Source organism: Siniperca chuatsi, linkage group LG15 (genome assembly GCF_020085105.1).
Source record: "Siniperca chuatsi isolate FFG_IHB_CAS linkage group LG15, ASM2008510v1, whole genome shotgun sequence".
Classification (NCBI taxonomy): Eukaryota; Metazoa; Chordata; class Actinopteri; order Centrarchiformes; family Sinipercidae; genus Siniperca; species Siniperca chuatsi.
Window position 1 is genome coordinate 10,520,368 of NC_058056.1, and position 27,484 is coordinate 10,547,851.

The 27,484-nt window shown below is 40.2% G+C and overlaps 1 protein-coding gene and 1 long non-coding RNA gene across 4 annotated transcripts in view; one reads left to right on the top strand and one right to left on the bottom strand.

The window, feature by feature from the left end:
* Positions 1-740, bottom strand: part of LOC122862454 — a 51,084-nt gene extending 50,344 nt beyond the window's left edge. The window contains exon 1 of the long non-coding RNA XR_006374701.1: positions 670-740. This is a non-coding gene — a long non-coding RNA (uncharacterized LOC122862454). The remainder of the gene's footprint in view (positions 1-669) is intronic.
* On the top strand, positions 3-25,579 carry kiz (kizuna centrosomal protein). 3 transcript variants are annotated; one of them, XM_044167976.1, is made up of 15 exons: positions 3-168; positions 759-821; positions 1,406-1,568; positions 2,911-2,985; positions 4,301-4,916; positions 5,073-5,328; positions 8,430-8,549; positions 9,301-9,465; positions 10,633-10,783; positions 12,777-12,930; positions 13,405-13,467; positions 14,794-14,886; positions 15,388-15,457; positions 24,308-24,354; positions 25,266-25,579. In XM_044167976.1, the coding sequence occupies exons 1-15, from the start codon at positions 11-13 to the stop codon at positions 25,367-25,369; spliced, it is 2,298 nt and encodes a 765-aa protein (XP_044023911.1). In that variant the 5' UTR covers positions 3-10; the 3' UTR covers positions 25,370-25,579. The 3 variants fall into 3 exon arrangements, 2 of the variants coding, with proteins under 2 accessions (XP_044023911.1, XP_044023912.1); XR_006374698.1 differs by lacking the exons at positions 24,308-24,354; positions 25,266-25,579 and having other exon boundaries at positions 4-168; positions 13,405-13,585; positions 15,388-15,408; XM_044167977.1 differs by lacking the exons at positions 13,405-13,467; positions 14,794-14,886; positions 15,388-15,457; positions 24,308-24,354; positions 25,266-25,579 and adding an exon at positions 13,082-13,388 and having other exon boundaries at positions 4-168.
* Positions 25,580-27,484: the final 1,905 nt, after the last annotated feature.

Here is a 27,484-nt window from a genome sequence, read left to right on the forward strand (position 1 = left end):
AGCGGTGCTCATGGTAACCAACGTAAACACCTTCCACCCTCCTCCTCTTCTTCTTCCACGTCTCGGCTCTGCAGTAACGCCAAAGCAGGCGAAAATGGCAAGCATGGCACGTAGCGAGGATCAGTATTATGAAAAGATAACATCGATTCAACAAAGCATGCATAAAAGGTGAGTTTTCCCTCTTTTTGTTAACGGGAACACGGCCCGGTGGAGACCGCGGACTCGGGTTGTGATCTGTGCTGCCTGAAAGCTGCCTCTTGCCGCTCGCCACAGGGAGATAACAGGCTAGCTATTTAGCTAACCGGCGAAGACAGGGTAGACGGAGATGCCGTGTAGCTAGCTAACTAGGTTAGTTCATTAGCCAATTTACCTTGGAAGCTACCTTTAGCTAACAACACTAATTATGTGGTTGTTCTTGCGTGTATTGTAGATGAATGGAAAAATAACCTGAAATAACTGAAACGTTAGCGTTTGCATATTAGCCAAATTTCCCATGAAGCTAATGCTCGTGCTTTTATGTATGTAGCTAATTCGTACATCAACATTAACATAAGCATGTAATATAGCTAATTGTATGTTGCTAATTCGTATATCAACATTAACATTCGCATGTAGCTATCAACATTAGCTTACGCATTACTGTTTGTTAATGAGTAAATACATAAGTACCGTAAATGTTGCTGATAATTAGCCTAGCAAACCACGAAGATGCTGCCGTGGTCTGTGCGGGTGACAGCTCCTCTGACTTGTGTGTGCAGGGAGAAACGGAGGCTGGAGCTGGAGAGACAACTGTTTGCTTACTCCAGATCTGATAAAAGAATGTAAGTTAAATTACACAGATTACTGTATACCAAAAAAGAGTTTACCTTACCTTGTTCTTATCCCTTGACTTCAACAGTGTTAACTTTGTAACAAAAGAGTTTCCCCTCGGGGATCAATAAAGTATTTCTGAATATATGAGATATTTAAGTATAGAGTCATCACTGTATATAAGTCAGTATTTTATATTAAATTAGTTTTGTAAATGTACCATATATGTAATCAGTATAAACACCGCATATACTGTATAAATGCATAGTCATGTTAGTATTTTCATTTGGAAAAATTAAAAAAAGGTCCTGGCATTTTTTGGTCCAACAAAAATTATCACCATAGTACTCAAGTATGTTACAAGCACCATGCACTTTTGGATGTAAGCAGAAAAGCCAGTTTTAAGTGTAAATTGATTCTCATAAATATTAACATTGCAGGTCAAAACAGCAAAGCTGAGGTTGAGAGTCGAGAATAAGATTCAAATTTAAAACACGTTGTGCTTAACCTTGTCTTGTGAAAAGTCTAGCTCTTATTTTTTGACAATGCTCCTACATAATATTTCTTTGGAATAATAGTTCTCCACTGCCTTCAGCTCACAGATAAAGTGTTCCAAACTGCGCAGTTATCTCAAGGAAATCTGTGACAGGGAAGCACGAGCGAAAATGAGAAACCTTGAGCTTCTGAAAGATGTGGAGTGCATAGAAATTAGCATGAAGGAATATAGTCCTGACCATGGCCTCCTGCAACAACAAAAGGTATAACACACACACACACACACACACACACACACACACACACAATTGTTCAGTCGAGTTATTTTTCTCATTATAGAGTTACATTAAAAGCAATCTGACAAACACTCCTTCCACTGAGGTTGATCCAAGTTTGGACAACTGTACTTTTTTCTAAAATACTTTATCAAATTTAATAATTATTAACTCATTTTTTGAATACTGTGTGTTTGGTAAAACACTTGTTCTAACTCGTTACCAAATGTACTGTGACTTTAGAATAAGCACAACAAACTCACAGACCCACAATATAATAGAATTTTTCAATGAATGTATATTTATTAATGAAGCACGTTCATATTTATTTACCTTAATGCTGTGCTGTAATTTTAACACAGTGTAGAACTATTTGCTTGCAATTGCTTGATGTGACAATAGTAAATACTCAAACTGTGCAATTTATCACGACAAACAAATGAACGAGGGAGAAAACAATGAGCCAGTCAGATTATCACTTAAAACTCAATGACAGTGCTTGACAGCTTAATATCAAATTAACAAAATTGGCTAATTATGACTCGCTGAGTTAATTGCCCAATGTAGAGACTCTGAAGTGCTCCAGAGGTTTAGTCATTCTCTCCCCTCAAGCAGTTGGTTTATTTCCTCTTGATGCTTTATGAGTCCTACATGTTTGTTGTTATTTTGCTTGTCCTGTTGCTCTTTGTTTCTATTGTATGAAGTCACCCTGATTTTTCTGGTTTAACTGATGTTTTTGGTAAAATGAAAAACATCAATTCTAAAATGGACAGAGTAAAGTGATGTCACACATACACACGCTGAGCTGCATACATTTATAACAATGTCAGTGTAATCTTTGTTAGTATTGATTGTGCAAAACAATCAAATACAAGAGTGGAAAAATGAGAAAGCTGTCTTTTAAAAGGTCTGCTTCTGTAAACTGCCATTGTTTTGATGAAAAGGTGTGGCATGTTTGAGCTTATCCAAGTGCCCTTTGGTGTTTTTAATTGGAGTTGGGATTAAGGCAGTTAGTCTGGGCCAGTCAGATAAATGTTAAAGGGTGTCAGCAGTTACACAGAGGACACTCACTTGGGAAAACCCGTTGTGATTGACTGATGCTTGATGTTGTCACTTTTGCTTTCATACCTTCTGCTTTTATACCACATGCAGATAATATTCAACACCACTATCACAGCATTATAACAGACAATTCCTAGTGTTTGCATGCAGTGTCAGTTTGCCTGCCACATGTCTGTTAAATATTATGTATTATTTTCTATCTATCTATCAATCACTCATCTATCTACTCTTATCTTTGTGTATCATTCTGTCTTTACATCTCTTACAGGCTGACTTATTCAAAAAGATTTCCAGATTTATGGAAGCAGGGAAGAAAATGGAGCAAGAGTTTGGCGCAGCAAAGGTAATGCTAATATGTGCAACATAAAATGTATGCTACTAGTATTGTAATAAGAATAGCATTCATGTTTGGAAGTAACATAATTGTACACCATGTATTTTACACGTCACATCTACTATGTATTGTGTGATTTCTGTTGTATGTGTGCTTTACACATATTTTTGTATGGTTGAAAAATGTATGTTGGATCCTTCTTTTTTGAAATGTTTACAAGGTTTATGCAAATCTCAGTTCTATCGAGCTGTGTTTTCAGGTTTAGAATAACAAAGGAAAGTAGACATTATGCCTGGTAAATCTGTAGAGGAGTCTACATTTAAACTGTGTATCTGTAATAGCACAGGTGTCTAATCCTAGCTGGTGCATCTGTACAAGCGATGTAGTTCAAGCCCATAGCTGCTTTCTCCCTTCACTTAAAGCAGTTAAAGCTCTTTTAGATGAAATGTCTAAGACATCTCATAATAACTTGGAGCATGCTGTCTAGAGCAGTCACTTGTAACTGTGTGCAAAACCCCCGTCAGCCTGTCGATATTGTAATGAGCAAAATGGTACCGTCACTCCATTATGCATACAAGCCATTGGCTGGCAGTGTGCATGTCCCTCAGGCTGCAGCATTCATTAAGGGAAGCTTACCGGGCTGAAAGCTGGAGACAGATGATAACGGGATATGATTTTCATATTTAATACATTCCTTGGAAGAGCACACGCGTGCCGCAGATTGATAGAAGAATCAATTGCTACTTTAGTGAAACACTTTCTACTTTGCCCTGCAGCTACCGATGGAATCACTCAGCCAAGAAATTAACTTTTCCTCTTTTTTTACCTACTTTGTGGATCTGCTGGGCAGGCTGCATGGTTTACAGTGAATGTTATTAAGCAGCTAACTGTTTGGTATTTAAGACGCTTATCAGAAAAGAAACAGAAGCCATGCTTTTTGTTATTATGTTTGGAGGGAGGCTTTTTTGCTTCACTCTCTCTCCCTTGGTGACATTGCAGACATGAATCAAAACTTGTCTAAAGGATTTCTAATAAGATGAAAAGTTAAAACATTGATCCTGAGACATTCTTCTGGAAGATGTTGTGAAAATAATTCTGACTTTGGCCCAAATAAGCTACACTTATTCAAAATTGTAAAGTGGCTAGTTAACATACTTGAGTTGAATTTCTTTCAAATTAGACTTATTTATCCAAAGCAAGATATGTGTATTTATACCTACCAAAATATCATTTTGATGAGGTAATGGAAAGTTATTTTTCTAAAAATTAATATATTTCATAGATTTTTTTTCTTCCCCATTTTCCCCATTCCCCACTTTTGCAGGTTGAAGCTGTGCATAGACAGCACCAGGACAGCTCCCTCTCTCACCCAGCTAAGGATTTTACAAAACCACCAACGGTAATTTTTATGGGCCACCAGACCTCCAGAGGGTCTGACGCTGAAGCTGGCACCACAAGTGTACACTCACACCAAGCATTGCATCGTTCACCCAATCGCAGCTTGCGCTCCATCGAACGTCTACAAAGTGGCCTTTTGAAGGACTTCAGAGTTGGCGGAGAGGATGCCGCCAGCAACCGAGCACATTTATCAGATGACATTTCAGGCTCAAACGATTCCCCTGATGGCTGTAATTTGAGTGACAAACATGAAAGAATGGTGGCGGTGCTCCCATCTGTTCGTGCTTTAACAGGCGCAGCTGGAAATGTGCCTTTTGGAAGTGATGATGAACAAGAACCGTCACCTCTGGTGACCTTGACGGGGCCTGAGAAGAATCCGTCTCCCAGCAGCAGTAGCCCCTTGAAGGCTAAGAATTCCCCTGCAGAACACACTGACTCCCGAGAGGTGGCTCATCAGCCACCCATAATGGAAGATGGAGAGAGAGGTCTCAGCCATTTGATTCCTCAGACCACTTTTGGAAAAGAAACTCAAGAAACACCAGGTTTGCAATGCTACTCTGTGCTTATTACCTTATATCTTATACCACAATATCTTTTTATTGTCTCCTTACTAAAATTGACAGTTGAAAGCACTTTATTTTTCCCTTTTGATGATTTGAAATAAGCCAAGTGATACTTTGCACTGTGTTTACATTCAGGTAGATGTGAGAGTGTCAGCACACCAAGCTCTGATGTGCAGTTGTCAGAGAGCAGTGCTAGTGACCTGTCCATTTCTCTGACACAATCTGAGCTGGAAGAGGATCTAGCAGAGGGTGTGGCACCTGAGAGTAATGTCACTTCTGGAGGGAGTGATGATCGCAATCAGCAGAGTTCTGAATCATCCCTCTTCTCTGGGTCCAAGAACATACCACAGTTAAACTGTGAATCCTCAGCTCCCATGGTGACCTTGGAAAGGTACAGTATGTATGACTTCTGTGCTTTGCTGTCTGGAATTGTCAAAGTGCATCAATGGAGAAAAACACTAACATTTTGATTGCTTTATGGCACATACTCTTCCTAAAAATGTGCACAATGCAGTCAGTATTTTTCTCCAAGATTTCAAGCAAAGCAAGCTGAGACAGAAGAATGTTCTGCATAGCCATGTTGAACCACAGAGGGCTGTTAATGATAGGAGCGGGTGAAGACACCATACAGTCCTTGCCACCATCACATCAGAGACTGACAGAGAGGATTGTGGGAGTCACGGTCCATGCCACTGTGCTCTCTGTAGCTCAGCGGCAGCTGCGGTGGTGGCAGTGATGCATCTTATAGGGAGAGCTCAGGACCTGTCACCAACAATATTGCCATAATCCAAGATAATGCTGTAACAGAGCAATTTTCTGCTTGAGAGACCTCAGGAAGTCCCCAGTGGAGGAGGAAATTTGTGGCACCATAGAGTGTTCTGGAGGGTGGGCATGTGGACAGCACTTACAGCCACAAATCCTTAGCGTGATGATGGCCTCTGAGTTGAAGGATCATTTTGGATGGGGTTAGAGCCACAGAAAATCCCATGTGAATGTTTGCACCCAAAGCCTCTGCATTTTCTCTGCAATATGCAGTATTTTATGAACTGGACCTCTTATGCTCTTGAATTAGAAGAAGAAAACTTTATTTGGTGTGTAATTTTTTTCTTTACCATATTTTTGGGGACAGTCCCAGTATTTAATTTTTCTGTTGTTTCTGTCCATGGGTTACATACATTACACAAGTACACTTGTTTGTTGAAAGCTTTATTTAGATGAAGTACCCAGTTGCGCATATGCTCACAATAATGGTATTCAGATCCAAACATATTATTTCACTGTAACTACAAATATAAAGAACCTTTCTGAGCAGTTTAATACTACTAATTACTACTAATGTCAAATGCTTTATTTAAAAAAAAAATGTCTGGTCTATATATGTATCAAAAGTAGTATGAAGGATTTTATTTTCTCTCTGAGAGTATAGCTATGTTTATATGTTTGTTTGTGCATGACTGTTTCTGTGTGGTCTACTATACTGTTTATAGTGTGACCTCAAGAGGAACTGCAGTTAGCCTGTGCCGGGGAGACGATGGTGGGGGCTGCAGCTTTCATTGTTAACACGGAGGGCTTCTGTGTATGAGGAGAAAACCAGAGGCTTTGATGTCAAGCTCTGAGAGCATCCAGTCTCTATCCTTTCCCTCTCTTTCTCTCTCTCTCTTAAGGTTAGAGTTTATACTGCTCCCTCCATTCAGCTCACAGTTAGGAAAAACAAGCCTGGGAAATTCATTAGATTATCCCATTATATTTCTCCTCCAGCATGGCTGGGGTGAGTGAGAGTATACGACTGAAATATCCTCCAGGTTCTCTCTTCGAGACTCATCATAATGGCCTCACTGTGTCCTGTGTCCTGCTCTCGAATATGTCGTCTCTGAACTGCATGATTGTTCTGCTGGATTGGTGACAGCATGTCATACAATTAAAATTGAGTTCTTAAAATCCCAATATAAATCCAATACAAATCTAGAGGTAGAATGTAAAATGTATAAGCTTTAAAATAATATAAATGTTTTGTTATCTTATGTCATTAGGGCATCATGCTTTTTACAAACATTCCTCAGTTGTGTTTTTTCTGGTTTTAAGTTCTGAAGTTATTGCACATTGTTATACAGTACTTTATATTGTATTAACTGTGTGCTCACAGTGTGGTGAGACATATCCCAAATTTACAGTCCCTGTCCCCTCAATGTGTTGTTATTACTTGTGGTATAGTTTCCCATTCCTTTTGTGTGCTATATTTGCTGCCTGTGCTAGCACAGTGAGATTCTTCTGACACCAATCACTCAATGGTGAGGCCATTCCATGTGGTAAATCACCCCGGAGTCAGTACTGTACACTGTAGAGCAATATCGCTGCAGAGAGGCTGACCTCTTCCTCCTAGCTAACAATACTCTCCTGATGATGTCGACATGCCGACAACAGCAGCATCTAAAGTGAGGTTGGAGACCTTGACATGAAAGCTGGCAACAATGCAATGAGAGAGAGAGAGAGGTTTGCAGAAAAACACAACTAATTCCCTCTCTAAAGGTCTCTTTTTGAAGAGCATTGACAAATAAAGTGGAAAGAGAAAGATGACTATTTCAAGGCCCACGCTGACGATAAGGGAGAGAAAAAAAAGATAGAGCTTTTGCCTATGCTACTTCAGCCACACTGAAGAGGACTTACCACAGACGGATTGCACACTACAGAATGTCATGGATATTATTCAAGCTGCCAGCTTAATCAGGATGTTACCAGGAAACAACCTGCAAAAAAGAGGGAGCAATTGTTTGCTGACCCCTAACCCAGGAGCCCATTACAGATTGTCATAAATTCTTTTTGGCCCCTTTTATGTAGGGGGCTCAGGATCTCTCAGCTTGGGGTTTCTGGGAGAATTCAATGAGGGCCACCCAGAGCTTAATGCCCAAGAAAGAGATGGATTCCCAATATCCACATGCATTAGGCATCCATTTCTCATTTTGCAGCCTCACACAGGACCAGATTAAAGTGTAAATCTCTCACCAAAAGAAATCATCTTGAGGCCCCTTTTTTTGGAGCCTTTTTCCTTACATTTTTTAATGTGAGATGGTGGTAGTGGTAATGTTACAGAGTTGGTAATGTTTTAATTTTTATAATCATATTACATATTTATAATGATGTTTATTTAGCCATTAACTGTATATAGCTGATTTAAAGTTTTACTTCAACAGTAGGCAGCTAATTCTACAAGCTCTGGTTGTGAATGCCAGGTTTTGCAAGCTTTCCCATACAACCTGTGGCACCATCAACAGACGCACTTTGAATTGCAGAAGTCCTGTATTGTGGCAGTAGCATTCTAATGATCAGATTCCACCAGCAGTCCTTGAGCACCTCAAGGAAATAGCCTAGGAAAATGTATCACTGATTTGTGGATCAAATGGCATCCTCTTTTTTTACAAATAGCAGGCCTATCGATCACATGGCCTCCTACATTTTTATTTCCTTTCACCACATTAATGGGTAATGTGTTTTTAGTCTCTCCCAGGAAGGACTCTTTAATCTGCTGGACAACATCGAAGGACGACTCCATGGTGAACGGACCAGTGTGTATGGGGATTCTCCGATTGATGGAAGACAACTCAATAGAATTATCAGGTGTGCCCTTCCTGTCTTTCTTCAAACTTTACAATCTTATCTCTTCCTGTCTAAACTAAATGCTGTGTATATTTATTTAATGACCATGGAGCCGTTTGTGCAGATGAGGAAAACATATTATCCTTCTGCCGAGGGCTCTCACTTTAGATGAAGTGTCATCACCAACATTCACACGTCTTTATTTCTGAGGGGTTTTCAAACACATGGGATTGTTATAGTAACCGCCCTGTTGAATTGTTATTCGGAGTCAGGGAGATGGAGGATGGAGAATGTGTTTCATTAGACTGGGCTTATTTTTCATAAGCCTTTTATATTTCATAGCATGATTAATTTACCATAATTGGAGTTCTTGTTGTAAAGTATGGATAAATGTCTGGCAAAGGAAAGTGTTGTCACTCTTTTTAAACCCAGTATATACTTCTCCTCATCTGTGCAAACATGAGTGCTGTAAATGATGTCAACAACATCTTCAATATTAAAGAGAATGGCCATCTTGTGTCATGACCCTCAGTATAATGTTTAGTTTTGCTGTGATATTATATGAGCAAGTGTGTATGTGCACTGATGTGTATGATTATACTATACTGTGTGTGTGTGTGTGTGTGTGTGTGTGTGTGTGTGTGTGTGTGTGTGTGTGTGTGTGTGTGTGTGAAGAGTTAGCAGCTGTTGGATGTACTCCATGTGCTCCTGACCTGCAGGCTGAGCCCAGGGCTCCATGGCAATAGCTGACTGCTCTCTATATATTGGGCAGCCTTTGTAACGGTGGAGCGGGCTTGAATGACGAGGACCTTGAAGCATGTGGAGCAGTCATCCTTCATGAGCTTCAGAGGTTGTCATGGAGCACAGCAAAGGGCTGTCTGCTACCACAGGATCTAGTGAGTGCTCACCAGTCCAGCACTGAGCCTAATGAAATAAGGTAAGGCTCCTGTTTCTCTGTGAATCCAACACCAAAGACCCATGTCAGTGTTTTTTTTATTTTGCAGTTGTTTATTTCTGCTTTTTTTTCATCTTGAATCAAATTGGGATTGTGGGATTATAAGAAGAATCACAATGGTAGAATGAAGTTTGATCACTTGTGTAAAGCTGTACTTGTAATGTAATGTGCTTTTTTTTAACTTAACTCATAACATAACTTTGCATTAATGTTACATTCGCAACAAACTGCAACTTCTGAGATGCTGGGGAAAAAAAGTTACATAAAATAAAATACAATAAAATATTGTTTGTGATATAGTGTGTGTTTTGTGCAGATGACATTTTAAACGCCTATAATAAATAGTGCTATAATGGAATAATTCAGAGAACAAATATCAGTGCTCTGAAAGCTACAGAGTTCAATAGAGCTTTCTTTTCTTTTCATCGAGCCAGTGAACACACTTACAGTAAAGGTGAATTCCACTTTTCAGACAAAGAGTGAATAGCTGCCTGTGCATTTTTTTTTTTATACCTGACAGTGGGGGAGGGGCCCGCACTTACAACAGTCGCTGAGATATTGCACGCTACCATTCGATACAGTCTCCCTTGTCCACAGATGTAAAGGTCATCTTTGGTGTCACCTCGTGCGGTAACACTGCACGGGTGAATGTCATGAGAAAATTAAAATGCCCTATCTGTGACTTCCAGTCCTTTGGATAATGAGTAGTTATACTCTGAGCCAAATCCATGCTCTGCTTCACTACTCTATTGATTTCATTGAGACCTTCCTTGCTATATACTCAATCCAAAGAAACATCTTGCAGTGTGGAGATACCTATTGGCTCTTTGACATTTTATCCCGTTTTCAACCAGGAGCTCTATTTCTGTCTGTGTCTATTTAGTGTTTTATATCTTCTTAGTGTTCTATATCTTCTCAAGTGTTTTAAGATGGACTAGCAAGCAGCTTTTTGAGAGTGCATGAAAAATATAGTGTGTTAAATGTATTATATTCTAATTTCTTCACATAGTGGTTAAACTTCTAAGCTAAGCAAAGAATCTATCACTGTAAGGAGGTATAATCATGACTTATTTACAGATGTCCTACTGTGTATTCAAAAAGAAAGCCTCTCTTTCTCTCCCACCAATCCCACCCCCACCCTCACCACAGCACCAGCCTCCCTCCTGATGCCGCTCGGCTGTGGGATCGCTGGTTCAAGCACGCCCTCCTGCTCAAGGAGTGCCGTGTCTTTAGCACTGAGCGCTTGGTCCAGCTGTTCACGCCGCTGCTGCTGGAGCGTCATGCCACCTACAGCCACCAGGTAGCGTTGGAGGCACATACACTGCCACCACACACACAAATAGGGAGGTCACACACTTGCAGTCACTGGCACCCAGTCCCAAAAGCAAGCAGATGTTAACACACACATATGAGTACAGGAGTAGAATGGCTTCTTTTTTTCTTCTTTCCAAAAAGGCTAGTGTTTTTGTTTCTTTGCATGTTTGTTAGAAGAGAGCTGTAGTTGGTACTGAGTGCTCTCTTTGTGTCTGGTGTTTGAAACCAAGCCCTGGCTGCCTGCTCATCAGATTGCTCCACACTTTGACCTAGACAGAAGGGAAACCCTGACCCATGCGCTAATCGCAAATTACAGCCTCTGCTTGGCTTCTTTCATCTCATGTGGCCTATTCATCTGAGAAACACTTGCTTTTAATTTGGTATTAGCCAAGAGCATAGCCATCAGCTGGGTCCAATTGAATGAGGGAGCCATTTGGACCTTCTCCACAACGGACAGGATTATTTTAAATTTCCCGCTCATTGACCTTGTGGAGATCATGCTCATTTAAACAAAGAAAGAAATTATAATTAATATTCACACTTACAGCCCAAAGATAACGTCAAGGGGATTTATCAGGAATCCCACTTTTTCAGAAAATGTACCATTCTATCTGCTGGAATGATCATATATACATGCAGGTTTTTGTGTTATCTAATTTTTGTGGACTCATCTTGTGGGAGTTCTTGTGGCCTGGAGATCTTGCTCCAGTGTCCCCGACGCAATGAGAGAGGCAAAGAGGGAGACTGTAGAGCCTCTTGAAAATATGAACTGACAAAAGGAAGAGAGGCACTGCCATCTACATCATTGTGTCCAAGTGCATCAGGAAAAGCCTGAGTGAAAATCTTTCTCTCCCTTTATCTCTCTCACTCTGTCTATTTCTCTCTCTCTCCCTCTATTTCTCCTTCTCTCCCTTTATCTCTCTCTCTCTCTCCTCTCTGTCCTCTCATACAACAGCTTACTCTCCACACACAAGAGCAAACAGAAATTTCCATTCACGTAATGCCACACAGCCTGGCTACCCCGACAAATGGGAGCATGCAGCTCGCATGCACACACTCAAAGAGGCCCTTTGAATATTCAAGTGCTAACAGTTGCATTCATTGATATTTAAAATGCAGTGGGTCTCCGAGAGCCCTCAACCCACGGTACATTTGACTAAATCTAAAAAAAGAACAAAGACAGATATCGGGGACAAGGATCAAGACGGTTTTTATTGTGCAGCAGCATCAAATAGCAAGTGGCAAGCTCAGATTGGTATGTGTTTGCCTCTCTTCCCCTCTCAGAAAATGAAAGCATGTACATTGTCAATGTTCACTGCGACCTACTGATAACAACTTACAATGTACTTAAAGTTTGTCACTGTCAAAATCCTCCTGATCATCCCCTCCATATTAGTGCTCATTAAAAGTAGCAAATGGCCATCTGAGGCTGAGAGGCAGTCTTTGATCACAAAAGAGAGATGATGATGGCAGGATTTGATATGGGGGAGGGAAAAAGGAGAGAAAAGAAATCGGTGTGTGGCATCTCCCTGCTCCTCATCTCCCGGAACAGCTCCTCTTTAATTGTGTATCCTCATCTCCCCAGAGATACAAATGAGCTGGAGAGAGAGGAAGAGAGCAGTTTGTCTCAATTCTCTCAGCCAAGAGGGGAGATATCTGGAACGTGTTGCACATTAACGCCAGGGTGATTGCATTCTTTAGGCGCTTCTCTAATCTCATGAATGAGAAGAGAGGAGGGGGGGGTGATTGAGAGGGAGAGCGGGAGCGAAAGTGTGCGAAATAATCTTTTTTTAGTTAAACGAGTGAGAGAATTTGAAGTTATTTTCTCTAGCCGTTTGAACGTGCACTATAGCTGCACCTCTGTGCGAGCAGCCATGGCCAAAGTAAATGACTTGCCTAATCGGCAAGAGTTCAATTTGACACTTCCTTCACAAAATGAGAACAATTAAGAGTGTGGTTTTAATTTGTGCTGCTCGCAGGCCAAAGTGCTGCTGAGGACACTTGTGTCCCGGTCCAGTGAGGAGTGCCCTTCAGCAGAGGACGAGAGTGACTTGTCTTCTTCGTGTGGTCCTCCTTCTCTCCTGGCTGACGGGGATGTGAGGCCCGCCAGGCAACAGAAACAACAGATCCAAGGTTATTGAAGATTATTAATATGATTAAAATAGGCATGGAAAATTCTAAGTAGACTACAATATTTGAATACTGGGTTTTGGTTATTAGTTTCGAGAAATGGCTGCATTTTCTAACAATCAAAAACTCAGCAAGTATTTTGGTTTTGTTACAGTTGCCAGTAGATTCCTGCAAACGTCCAAAACTTTCCACACTGAGATAAGTCTGTCTTTGCACAGTAATATGTAACAAGACCATTAATAGGAACAAATGTAGACTACTGCTATTTTTTTGCAAACCACCTCTGAAGAGAACTAAAACTTCCCTTTTATGAAAGAAATCAATTTCACCATAGAGCTTTTTTATAAATCCCTCACAGCCCAGTTTTCATACAGCCTTCTATTCAGAGCTAAAGAAAGACCCCCCATTCCCATTTCCATCCCTAAACTCCCTTCCTCCCTGCCACTGCTTCTCACTATGCACGTCCCTTTCTTACAGAACTACAAAGTACTGAAGAGGACAGCCAGGACGAAAGCCCTGTGGAAAGTGTTCCTATTAGAGGTAAAAAGGCATCGCTGGTGCCCCAGCATTCACACTGTCCTTATGTTGTGGTTTGTTTTCTTCCCACTGCAGTGAATAATGGGCTCCTTTACGCAATGGCTGAGGCAGGATGATCAAGGTGAATCCAGGGTCAAAGGCCCACCTGAAGAGCTGTACTAGTTCTCTCTAATTATCTCCGAGAAAATACTAGCTATGTTTTCAGTCTGGTCTGAGGCATTCTGGCAAAATGTATAATTCGCTGGCCCAGCATAATGCGGCTGCTTTAATTGTCAGGACGCCAGGGTGGGAAGCACAAGAGATCTGTCATCGGTTCTCATTATCCTCTAAACAATGCTCTGGCAAGGCTGGACTTGAAAAATGCTAGATGTGAAGGCATCCTGGAAGCAGTTGGTGTGCCCATCCCTAAGCTGCACCTCTGAAATGTAAAGCAATCCTATATTACCCTTGGCTATCAGATTTCCTAGGGGGTGTTTCATGTGTCCACATCCCTACGGTGCACAGGCAGCAAAATGAGTCCAGTTTGAAATCGCTACACTTAATCAAAAGAGCCATAACCAGTAAAAAAAATCAAAAAAACATGACTAAAGATTTTTCACAGTTTTGCTGTGTTGAGCGACTTCAATGTCACAATCAAATACCATGACCTTGGAAGTGATAGTAATTGCCAAGACATGCTCGTCTGTATATCTAGTGGGGGGTTTAAAACTACATGTAAAAGCAATGCCGGTATAAAGTACTGTGGGTGGAATAACACTGGAGATTGCCATGCACTGTAAATGTCATATGGTGTTTAGAAAATATTAAAAGTGGTACTTTTATAATGAAACCAAGTTGAAAATGTTCAAGATCACAATTTTGCTCTATCCTTTGATTTAGTATGTGTTTTAGCAACATCATTGAGACAAAAGCCCATTTATTATGTACTTCTGCTCTGCTGATTTTTGCCAGCGTAGTCTCTGTGCTCCTTTCAGATATGATACCTACTTTAGTGTGCCGGAAAGTAATTATAAGCGTTTTTAAAACAGAAAATCAATCATTGCCTTCCTGGTAGGGGAGGCTGAGATAATGTGAGATGCTGATTGCTGTCTCATGGAAACTGTTGCTACATACTGTAGGCTAGAATCAACAGTTTAGCAGATTGAGCACAGTGCTTTCACCCGCTCTGTTCAGCAGTGAGACCAGAAGACTCAGCTACTGAAGCGTGCTGTCTCATCAAACACAGAAACCTCTGAAAGTTGGAAACCTGGGTTTTAAGCAAATATTTGACAGTGACTTTGTGTGTGCGCTTGCCTGTGTGTGTGTGTATGTGTGTGTGTCCCTGAACAGAGACAAAAGCATATCAATTACTTAAACAATCAGCCATGCAGGAAAAGCTGCAGAGTTCTGAAGAGGAGGTGGAGGACGACGATGGCCTGTCAGGTAAGAGATGCGGTCCAGTCTACCACTGCAAGTAGCAAGCAACTGGAGCCTAAGCATTGGTCAACACTGGCCATATGTTCTCACAACGCTTACACCATAGAAAGATCATATTTACTGTGTACATATATGTAAGCAAAATGACCACAGCTATCACTCCAAGTTTTCTCAAACATTTTTGGCTCATAACCTCATTAGTTCCCCAAAATTCTCAACATCTCAGCAACCATAGGCTTCAACTTGTCATGTGAATTTAGGTGTGGCATATTCATGATGCATGGAACAAGCTCCAAGTAGATTATAAAGAAAATATGTATAAACAAATATAAATATCAGTCTTCTTACATAACAATGTGTGCATATCGAGAGTCCCGAACAAGTTTGAGATACTCAGTCTTGGCTTAAGCCTTTCCATAAGGTTCTATATTAATATGCATTGTAAATTAGCTTGTGATGAGATGTCCAAATCAAATGGTTTTATTGGACCCTGTTTGCTCTTTTAAGGAATAAATCATGGCCATGAAGAGGACCTGGGGAGGGCCAAACGCTCCTCACATCAAGACCCTTACCCTCGGTAAGGACATTGTTATTATTCAACGGGCCACAGGAAATGGGCCACCAGACACCAAAGTGGTTGATGTACATTTGCATGGCCGCTCTCATAATTCCCTGTTCATTTCCATAAGATCAAGGGGGCGCCACCCATTAACTCGCTTACAAAGACAAAAGGCCCCTAAAGCCCCTCTCACTCACTGTTTGCTGGGTTCAGCCAGGTTTTAGAAATCAAAAGCAAAACCGCTACCACAAAAATAAATTGGAGTCATAATCTCAGTGTCTTCAGGCTTGTTGTCAGAATGCAAACAGATCATGTCAAGAAGAGAATCAGGGACAACTGTCTTGGAAGAAGGGGACTCAAGTGTTGGACAAGGACAAATGTTTCATTTTTCACCCTTGAAATACATTTAGGATGCTCAAATCAGAGCCTTAAGTGGGTTGGAAAAGAATATCTAATGATAAATAGCTTGGCGGAAGCTAACACCATCACGGTTACATTTGAATATCAACACGACTTCATCAAATCTGCAATTGCATGTCGGGTCCTCAGAGCACCTCTTCACTGCGAACCCATTTGGGCTATAGTAATAGCTGGGTAAACGTTATGAGGAATAATCTTCTCTGATTTCATGTGATTACCGGGCACCATGCTGACTCAAGGGCTGAAGTCTGTATCTCCCTGGCCTGGCAAGCAAGCGCTCCCAGTCTGCCTATTAGCCCAGGGAATGGCCTAATGGGCTGGCTCTATTGTGGTCCTCATAGCTGCTCATGTCTGCTACTGCCAGCCCCAGTGACCACCCTCTTTAATAAACATGAGCCAATTTTGGGCCCAGACCCTCTCAGATGGTGCCTGTCTCCATGTCATTAATGTGCATGGGAAGCCCGCAGTATATGTGATTAAACAAAATTTGCAGAACAAAAAATTTTACAGAAACAGAGAATGCCGTGAGCAGTGATGAGACGCAAGTTGTGTACATAAGTAAAATTGGACAATGGGTAGTTATGCATGCCTGACACTCTAATATCAGTAGGGTTTGGATGGAAGCAGCACCAATAACTACTAGTCACCATGACCATCATCCATTCTTTGGTCATACTACGATTTCCCATGTGTTTTCTTCGCTTTTCCTTGACGCTTAGATTTAAGCATTCCACTTACCAGTCACTTTTTGCGCTTTATTGCTTCCACAAGTGGTCTAGAAGCCCTGCACTTAAGCAGAAGCATTACACTGCAGCATGCTCTTGCCCTGCTTCTCTCCTTTCTCTCTCTGTCTCACTCTCTCTCGCTCTCTTGCCCTTTCTCCATCTTTGCCCCTCTACCCCTCTGTCTTTCTGTATCCCTCCCCCCTCTCTCCATCCTACTTGTTAATTATTTGCTTTATTTTGTCAGCGAGCTGATGAGTGACATCAAAAGGAGGATGGAGCTGGACTCAAAATACAAAAATGGCTTCCTCTCTGTTGTCTTACACAATAATTATGATTTGCCAGTTAAGCCTAGACTACAGCAGAGGGATTGTAGTTTAAAGCAGAGGCTTTAGTGCAAAAAATGCATTTATAGCCCTTTGTGAGGCTCCTCATTATGTGTGGGCCCGATTCATTAAGTAATTGGTTTGCAGTTGTTTACATGAGTATTAAGGCCTTCTATTCAGGGCCTTTGAGAGATACATTGTGCAAATGTTGCATGTTATGAATGCAGAATGAGAGGCGGGGGGCCAGTCCTATTGGCCAAACACTGCACTCGGCTGAAAAGCGAGAGAAAAGCACTGGGTGCTGCTTTGCATAGCAATGACTAGGGCCTTAATAAGCTTTACAGATTAAATACATGCAGTCTATACAAGATGCAAAGAGATACTCTTAACACATTTATATGTGCTCATTTCACTATTATGGCGTTCGAGAGAATTGAGGTCTTTCATATTCTTTTTTTTTTCTCTCTCTCCCGCTCTTGCTTGCTCTCTCCCACACAGTGTTTTTTCATACTTTTATAGAATGTGCTGTTTATTGTATTATAACTCGTGGGGAAGCGACTGATTTGTCCATTAGAAATCTTTTGCTGTCTTTGTGAGTGGCAAAGTAAAATCACTTTGTGGTTGAGTGGGGATGAAAGGAATAATGCACGAAGGAGTGAGTCTTAATAAGCAGCTGCACTCCATGTAAAGACCACTTGTTCCCCTTTGTATGCGAGTGCATGCCACTGCTTCCTCTCGTGCAAAGAATCATTGTGCTCCTTTCTACTGTAGGCATTTCAGATGCCACTCCTTTCTTATTTTTATTTTGGGGTTTTTAATACCTTTCTTAATACCCCCTTTTGATCCTAAAAAATGCTTGAACACATGTGTGCACACACACACACACACACACACACACACACACACACACACACACACACACACACACACCAAACAAAATCCTCCAGCCATCAGCCGGTGTGATGATTGTTGTGACTAGTGCCTGCTTGACAAAAACCTTGACTCAATAATTAGTGGTTTACAGCTTTGCCTTGGACAACAGGATGTGCTCAAGCATTCAACCTCAAATCACTCAGTGTCAAAATCAGAAGCTCTCTCTCTCTCTCTCTCTCTCTCTCTCTCTCTCTCTCTCTCTCTCACTCAATTCAATTCAATTGGGCTTTATTGGCATGGGAAACAGATGTTAACATTGCTAAAGCATGTGTGAAATAAAAACAACAGAAGAAAATGGCTATTAGAATATATACAGATACATAAGATAATACTAATAATAATTCATATAAAATATTGTCTTGCAGTTAAAATACAAATACAAGTAAGTGAACATTACATAAACATTGCAACATTTTTTGTTTATATGAATGTGTGTGTATGTGTGTTTCTAGGTCATTCACTGTCCCTCAGGTTGTGGCATGTTGATACATACTGGGCAGCCAGATCTGCCCTGTCTCCTTCTCCTAGGAGTATTTTTAATTTTGAGAGGTCATTTAGCTCTTTGAAATCTGAGATTACAGAGTTGAACTTGTTTCAGTAAATGTTTCTTATTTCACTGAATGTTGTACATTGTAGAAGGATCTTTGTCTCAGCCTCACCTGTCGAACAGTGACCACATATTCTGTTTTCTTTTGGTTGGCAGGATTTTTTGTGTCTTTTTCGATTGCCAGTTTGTGGTCACTGAGCCTGTCCTTGGTTAGGATCTGTCTCTGCTTGCTATCTCTGACAGTAGAGAGATAATCTGCCAATTCATCATCTCTTTTTAGGGCCAGATAACATTCTGATCTACTTTGGCTTTTAGTTTCTTCTTTCCAATGTGCCAAATAGGTTTCTTTACATTGCGTTAAAATTTGGTTATCTCTATCTATCTATCGATCTATCGATCTATCGATCGATCTATCGATCTATCGGCCAGGCAATGTGTGTGGATCTCTGGGAGGATGGAGGGGTGAGAGAGACATGAGAGAGAGAGAGAAAGGACTGGAGAGGAGGTGAGGTAGAAAGAGAGAGCAGGAGATAGAGGGAGACAGAGAGACAGTAACGGACAAAGAGGTAGTGAAAGATGGATCCAACAGTGAGTGAAGGAGAACACATTAACAGACAATATAATTGACAATTTAACAGACAATATAATAATGAGCAGTGGAAGATTTAAGGCAGTATATGCACAATCGGGCATGTGGCAGCACTGAATCTGTTATTCTGTGAATATTTGTTTTGGAGAATATAACCTCCCAAAAACAGTCAACAAATTTGGTACTGACTTTTTTTTAATTTATTTTTTTTATTTGACAATATATTAGTTCGGCTCCTCCTTCAGTTTAGACTAAAGAATAAGGTTACAACCAGGCCAAAACAGGACAAACAGGACAGTGATTATAGAAGAAGGCAGCATTTAGAGGCTCTAACCAGAGGAGGTCACTGTCCTACATTGGCTGTCTCAAACCAGAATGCTGATTGCCCTATAAAAAAATTAAGTTGGCTTTCAAACACTTTCTATGCTTTTTGTTTGCTCATATTAATGTTGTTCATTTGATTTAGCTTTTAGATTTATTTCCAGGTCAATACAAAGTCTATACAGCAAAACCATGCAAACATCGCTTTCCTCAAATACATTTGTTGTCATAGCTGTAAGCTGTTCGTAGGCTGGATATAATGTTCAGTTCTGAAATCTGTGTTAATTTATTAGGCTGTCATTTCTAATGGTGTTTTATTGGATTGCTTTATATTGTAGTATAGACATCGATGTATGTGTGTGTGTGCGTGTGTGTGTGTGTGTGTGTGTGTGTGTGTGTGTGTGTTGGACAAGCCATCAAATGTTAGTCTACCCCCACACAGGTTATGATGCCCAAAAAAAATGTAACATGAGATGAATGATCTGTCCTTCAGCCATCTCTTGCACTGGCCGTCTCCCCTAGACTACCACCAGTCAGGAAGAGAGCGCGCTGTGTTGGAATTATTGGCCCAATACCTCTTCCTCTGAGTTGCAGTACTTACTCATTGCCAGCAGAGAGCACTCACATGTTAGAGAGTGCCCACTCACAGTGCACTCACAGTTGCCTCTCACTGTTTGCCCCCACTGAGGGCTATATCCTGCTACCATTCAGGCCTGTTAGAGTACATCTAAACGGAGCCTAAACAATGTTTCTGCGGGGTCATAGCTGGGATGGGAGTAGGAGTTGATGGGAATGATGAGGTGATGGGTCTCCCTTTACCTTTAGACAAGCACCGCTGCACAAAAGTGCTATTGTGCTATTAGCATTTGTGTGTGGGTGGCAGGAGCGTAAAAAAAGCCAGGGTAAATAAAAGCAGTTTTCATGCTATCGGTGTGTGCAAGGCAGTATTAAATGCTTGGTAAGCATTATTTCCTCTGACAGTGCTTACATTCCCTAATGTGACTGTAGGATTGTACGTCAAATTTGTCATTAGTGACTCTAAGAAACATATCCCAGTCTTACTTGGTAATTACTTTAAACTGCAGTTTGAAAGGACATTGTGTTTTATAAAAAGATGTTTTTGTCTATGTTTTTGGATGTTTTCAATATATTACTACAACACTGGACACATTCTTATAAAATGGACATTACAGTTAACCCAGTTCAGATGTGTGATTGCAGCCTTTTATATTTCTACATTTCTGTGCTGCTTTAACTATAGTACATTAAAATATTTTATACAGCATGGTGTTTCAGGTGAACAGGTCTTTCTTGACACAATTTAATACAGTAATCGTAACTGACCACGCTTGTATTTGTCAGAAATTTGCACTATTAACTTTTCGTTTGTTTGTTCCACAGTGAAGATACCACAAAAGATTTGGTAAAGCAGAATCAGTGTGCTGCTCTCAGGAGCAAACAAAGCAAAATGTTACAAAGAACAAAAATGAAGAGTGCTACACCAGCTCTTAAAATGTAGAGAATAGTCTTTAACTTACACCAGAGTGTCCTGGATTTCAGTAAGCTGAGAAATCATTGTGTTATTCTTAAAGAAACTCATCACTTTTTCACTATTCCTGACCAATGGTACCAGTTTCATAATTTGTGCATACAGTGTGCCTGAGATATGTGGTAACATGATTGTCCTAGTTCTTATGAACTAGTGCAGTGCCCGTTCAAAACGTGCCTGTTTGGAACAAACGGGCCGATTGCTAGGCCTCCTGTAACGAAACAAAATGAGAAAATTATTGAATAGTTATGCCCAGGACACAATTAGGGATGGACATTTCAAGCAAAAATAATCTTCAACTTAATAGCGAACATGAGATAATCAACTAACTGCTATCATTGCTAACAGCTAGCTATTGGTGACCAGGCTATTCCTGGGGCGATCATCCCGAAAGTTACATCGCTGATGCTTCAAATGTTTGAAGCAAAATGGCAAACTAACTTTGGTACAATGTAACATCTTCAGTCTCTGTTTCTTAATCTGTTCTTTAATGTACGAGCTGTACCCAGCATGCCGTTCGGAGGTGTAACAGCTAATAGGGGTCCCCACTCAATACACTAGACAGTGTGTACGTTTGGAAGTAGTAATGCACTACTAAAAAATAAAATAATAAAACATGTCCTGTGGATCTCAAGAGCTCGCTCTCAACACTGCACTTCATTGGGTCCTCAGCAATATACCTGCCAAGTATAATGATCGAATGAACGGTTGTCGAGAAAATCTAAGGACATACATACGTACATAAAGACTAAGACTCCTTCCATTCTAGTTAGATGTAATTGGTATTTGCACATTGTATGTCACTGTATTGCTAACCAGGATAACTTGTATTTTTACAACCTGATTATTTAAAAATATGTAAATTTAGGAGCTTTAACTCAGCTCATAGAAAACCAGTGTGGTGTAAATTGACAAAACAAGATTGATTAAGGAAATACACTGACAACACTAAAAACAACATTTCCCTCCAAGCTCCAATTGTGTAATGTGTATAAAACTCATCATACAATTTTAAAGGTTGTTGTGGACTCCGCTATGCATAGCAGACAAACTGTTAAAACATGAGATAAACAACAATATGAAACAATTGCAAAGGCCAGAGAAAGAGAATGAGCGAGGCACTGGGAAAAAACAGGACATTACAATAGCTGTAATTTGCATCATTTTACACATTACATTCACCTCTGTCTACCAGGGCTTGTAAAACACTGGCCAGCCCAGTCTTACATATTCAGATCATTGCCTCAATTAAGGGAAACTCAGCAGAAGATGAACTGGCATAAATGTTTATGGAAACGGAATATTAGATTGGTGGGGTCAGATCCAGACTGAGCTCTCTATGGTAATAGCCCTGTCTTGAAATCAGTCGTGTCCCTCACTGAAGTGGAACAGCTGATAGACCATTCCCATCCCAGGGGGGGAGTTCAAGAAAAGAAAAGCCTAATTTACACTGTAACAGCTATTATTGTGTCAAAGGAGAGGAAGTAATCGTATAGATTATTGCTGCATTTTTGCTGCTGCAGGGTCTGGCCGAGATCTGTTTCCTAACAGTTGTAAATGGATGCACTAGTCCTTGTGGTTTAGCTGTGCTTCAACGTCTGTGCGTTAACTCTTATTCAGTTTAAAAAGCTGAATGTGGATAGCAGGACGATGTCTTTCTTTTTTTTATGTATGTATATATTCCACACCTTAGTATCCACCCTTAGCCCAAAAGCTGTCAACATATTACTTTTGTGCTTTATTTATGACAGAAAAACATTCTTATTGTCACTTCTGAATGTACAGGAGATTTTTAATTTTTTACTCACCTTTTAAAAAAAAAAACATGTTCACACGTTGGGTGTATATTGAAGCCCTTAGGATTCATATATCCAGTTTTACCTCCATTTTGTATGGTAAATGGACTGTACTTGTATAGCGCCTTTCTAGTCTTTCCGACTGCTCAAAGCGCTTCACACTACACATCACATTCACCCCAATTCATACACTGATGGCAGGTGCCAACTGCTCATCAGTTCAAAGGAACTAACTCATTCACACACACATACACACACACACACCGAAGGCACAGCCATTGGGACCAATTTGGGGTTCAGTGTCTTGCCCAAGGACACTTCGAGATGTGGGCTGGGGATCGAGCCGCCGAGCCGCTCTACCACTAAGCCACAACCGCACATATGTATATGGCCATCTGTCAGTTTAAAAAAACATTTCACCTTTCATTTCATTTGCTGTTCCTAAACATAACATAGTCTAGGGAGACATTGCACACACTACCTACCATAATTTTGGATTCAGAATAGGCTACACAGGAAAATATTTACTATCTGCACTACTCCCCATCCACCAAAATGTGTGTATTTCACAAGATTTGATTATAAATTTACTAAAATACACATATTTTGGCAAATAAAATCCTCTCTTTCAACAAAACACTGCATCCTCATATGCAGTGCTCCTTCAGTTTGCAAGCAGATGGGCTTTCATTGTGTTTTGCTTTCTTTTAATTTTATATTTGGCAATGCTTTTCTTACTCAGCCTCTGCTTTGATTTGCTAACATTTTAAGCTCCTGAAGTTCAATATGCTGTCTGAACAGATGCAAGAATCATCCAAATGTCTTGTAGGAAGTCCTATCAGCATGTGAATATAAAGGTTATATTCTAATGATTATACTGGCTGTATGGTCTATTGCTTTTAGCACAAAGCAATCTGTTCACAGTTAGGAATGGGAGTTGCATCTTTTTTCTCTCATTCTGCCTTGAGTGGTGCAAAGCAGCAATATATAGTTTAGAAGATAGCAATTGGAACGCAGCCAAAGTAATTTGGTCCTTACACTCAATGTACAGTCACATGTGCCAAGACTTAGCTGAGGGAGTGATGAGGAGATGAGGGTGACTGAGAGGATGACAATCAAAGAGGTCATGGGTTTGAATTGATGCAGATGGAGGAACATACCACACAATTGTTTTTGCTAGAGCTGCTTAAAACTCTGCATCTTTTTTTCTTCCTATTTCCAAGAAAGGCGTCAACACAGCTCCAAAATAGAAGGTCCAAACAAATAAGCCATATGGATATGTATGCTAACCTGGGAGATGATGAGGCTATATTGTAGTGTTTTGAATAGGCTCTGTGATGATGTAAATTAAAGAGGAGGCCTTTAAAAGTGGAACGGGGGGCCTTATTGCATATGCATTGAGGTAGATCAAAGCCTTTTTGGAGGTCAGACATTTACATAGCGATATCACCAGAGCTATGGGAACCTGGCAACCCTGTCTTTGGACTATTTTTGAATAAAGTGTGCCTTGTGGAAGTCCTTTGGCACAATTAAAACAGGAGTCAACTAAGTTCCTTCTGCTGCACTGTCTGCCTGCCTTTTTCCTTTTTAGCAATTTTTGGTGTAAAATAGCAGCTCTTTTTCAAAGAAACTTTACAAGGCTAATCACTGTCTTTGTGCTTCCAGGAAAGAGAAGACTAACTCAAAGGCTCATTCTGCTCTACAGTCAAAAGGTGAGTATAAACAAAGTCATTTCAATTGCGTGTAAAGACACAGTGTCAAGAAAAAAAGGTTAATTACACCGAACAGATCACCATAAATTGGTTCATGCGCACATGTATGAAATTATTGTAAATTTTTAGCTTTGTAAGAACACCAAGCTGATACTTGATTAAAATTCTCTGTAAATGCAGCTATGCCTTTTGAGGATGTGTAAATGAAAAAATGACCTTGAAGCCAAATCCAGGTTACTAAAAGCTTAGATTGATGTTGTCAACAAGCACTACCTAATCCTCTAATAAATAACCAAACTACTACTATTTTAGGGACTACCTGTGTTCATACATCAATAATCAAACCTTAAACAAAACATATCCAAATAGTTTCTAGTTCCAGCAGAGGCAGATTGCAGTTGACCACTGTGTGAGACTGCATCTCAGTTCTTCTTAAGTAGCAACTTTCACTTCACTGCTCTGTAGACACAGACATCACATCCGTTTCTTCAGACCTGAGCTTCTAAATAATTCAATAAAAAATATGTGAAATATATGACTTGAGCAGTTGGATCCCAATTTGTGTGCTTTTGGGTGCTACAATCACATCTGTATTTAGACTTTTACGGCTGTGATCAGATCACCCAAGATACATTTTATTGCCATGAATGAACAAGACAGAGACTTAACACATATTAGACTGTATAAAAGGTAGAATGTTAAGATTTTCATTTTGAAATCAAATTCAAGGTAAGCTTTAGTGTCGTCACATTCAAATGCTGGAATGATTGTAAAGAGAGTGTAGAATTGACTGGATAAAGAAATTATGCAGAAGATGTAAAATGTCACACTTCATTTCAACCATGGAAGGGTAAATAACCTGCTCTAATAATGTAATCTTGTATGCTTTTCTCTGTACCTCTATTGTATAGCTTTCTGGGGGGAATCAGATGACAGCAACTCAGAGATTGAAGCAGCCTTACGTCCTCGACCTTTCAACACAAACAGCGATGACACTGATGACTTCTGTGACTGATATTTCCCCGCAGATATTTTTTAAATGCACTACATTATATCACTGCAACATTTCAGGCAGTTTGGCTCACAGTAATTCGCCCCCTGACCATTATTTTAGTGGTCTGCATTGTAAATCATATGCACACTGTATCGTAAAAACAAATAATAAAGTTGACAGCTCTCACGCTGGGTAAAGTATGTTAAGAGTTGTCCAACACTCTGATGTTAACCCTGCTTCAGTCTCTTTATCTGAACAACTCTCCCAGCTCATAATAACAGCTCGAAATAGATTAAACTGATCTTTTAAAGCGATTTGTTTGCACTAGGCTGAAAATCATGCATTTTGAATGCCGCAAGCATCTCCGAGTGCTCTACCTCCAGCATGCTCGAGTGTAATGATGTGAGTCACCTGTGAAATGACAAAGCACAATGGCCACTCTGCACGCTGCTGCGCAACCTGTGAACCTGCTGAAGAGGCCCATCTCCCAGGGCACAAAGTGTTGTAGCGCTAACAAACTCAGAATATTTAGAACCTCTAACAAATGCTCTACACATATTTTCACAGCTGCTTCTTTAATAATTGTTCTCATGCTACAGAATACAAAGACATATGTCTAAATTCCTCTGTATTATTGTGCAAATGAGTCACGAGTAGCGGAATTGTTGCTGAAACCACACAGTAGTCTTCTCCAATTTATGATTTTGCAGCACATTGAACGTTCTGTATCTATTAATAACTCAGAGCTACTGTGTGGGAGGCTACATTCCCAAGTTTACATTTATAGTTCATTATGTCTGTAGTGTAAATTTCCAAAACTGCCATTCTGGGATGTGGTAAAAGCCCCTGGCATTTAGTGTCAGCAGGATTCCATTAGTCAGCTTTAGGTGACTTTACATGCCTGAACCTTTTAAAGTAGGACTCCACATTCATTACCAATAATGGCTTCAGACAACCCTGACCCACCACAGAAAGGGACTGTGGCAGAATAATTTGGAGTTTGCTAAAAGGCTCCCTAACATAATATCCATGTTAAGGAGCATGTCAACAGATACTTGTGTGCGACAGATAGCGCATGGTGGAAGTGGAGTCATATTGTACTAATGTGTACTAACACAATAACATTTTTAAAAAGAACTTCTCTGATTCCATGCCAGAGAAACGATGATATTCAGCTCATTCTTTTAAGAGGATGAGTAGTCAGACTGCCATGGGAGGACGTGTAAGGTCTTATCTTGCAGTTAAGGAGTGTCATCCATATAGTGACTGACTCAATTATAGTATCCGTTTTGCCACATTACTTGATCTATCAGGTTGACATTAGACAGAGCTCCGTTCTTAAAGCAGCAGTTTTGTGAAGGTGATCCATGTTTATTTTGACTGAATAGATAATGTGTTCACATATAGACTGTCTCAAGGATGAGGGAGGATGGAAAATAATTTTTTTTTTACGATAGTCCGACAAGACCACTTGTGATTTCAATGCAGCATTTTCTCTTTTAATTTTGCTTCTGAACGCTTTGTCAAACTCTAACTATCCTGAAAATAATCAGTAGCAAATATTGTATCTACGATGGAACACTCCTGGACGAATGAGGGACTACACCGTCTTGAATAGCAAATATTTGTTCAGCTTTAAAGAACATGGGTATCTGCGGGAAGTCGCCCCATTGTGAAGCCTCACCTTTAAAACATACGTCATACCTACACCTTTGGATGATGCACTGAACCAAGAGGAATGTGACAAACCCTGAGCTGTAATGGTACACTGATACTGGTGACACTGATGGGAATGCATCCTGAAAATCAGCAGGATGTTTTTGGGGGTTGATTTTTTTTTTTTTTCTGGTTCAGAAATGATTGAATGAAGTTAATGGATTCTAGGCTCAGTATTATTCAGCTGTAAAATATCTTACATTTCTTTTAGGAAGACACTGTCCTTATAATTTTTAAATGACATGCAGGTCTAAATCCTCTCAAAGATTTCTCAGAGTTATTTTGATCATGCTAAATATTATTGTATATTGATTCTGTAGCAGTACTGAGGTTTATTTTCATAAAAATAAATGGCAAGTAAACATAGTCCACAAAGTCAGTATTTCAGAGCTAGTAGAAAAGCTTCTAAAGCTAGTAGAA

Bases quoted from the DNA above. Each gene is read 5' to 3' on its own strand.
- kiz (XM_044167976.1), top strand. From the start codon at position 11: ATGGTAACCAACGTAAACACCTTCCACCCTCCTCCTCTTCTTCTTCCA. The intron at 10,784-12,776 runs GTAGCGTTGGAG...TGCTGCTCGCAG, and splicing joins ATGCCACCTACAGCCACCAG to GCCAAAGTGCTGCTGAGGAC. The intron at 13,468-14,793 runs GTAAAAAGGCAT...GTCCCTGAACAG, and splicing joins GGAAAGTGTTCCTATTAGAG to AGACAAAAGCATATCAATTA.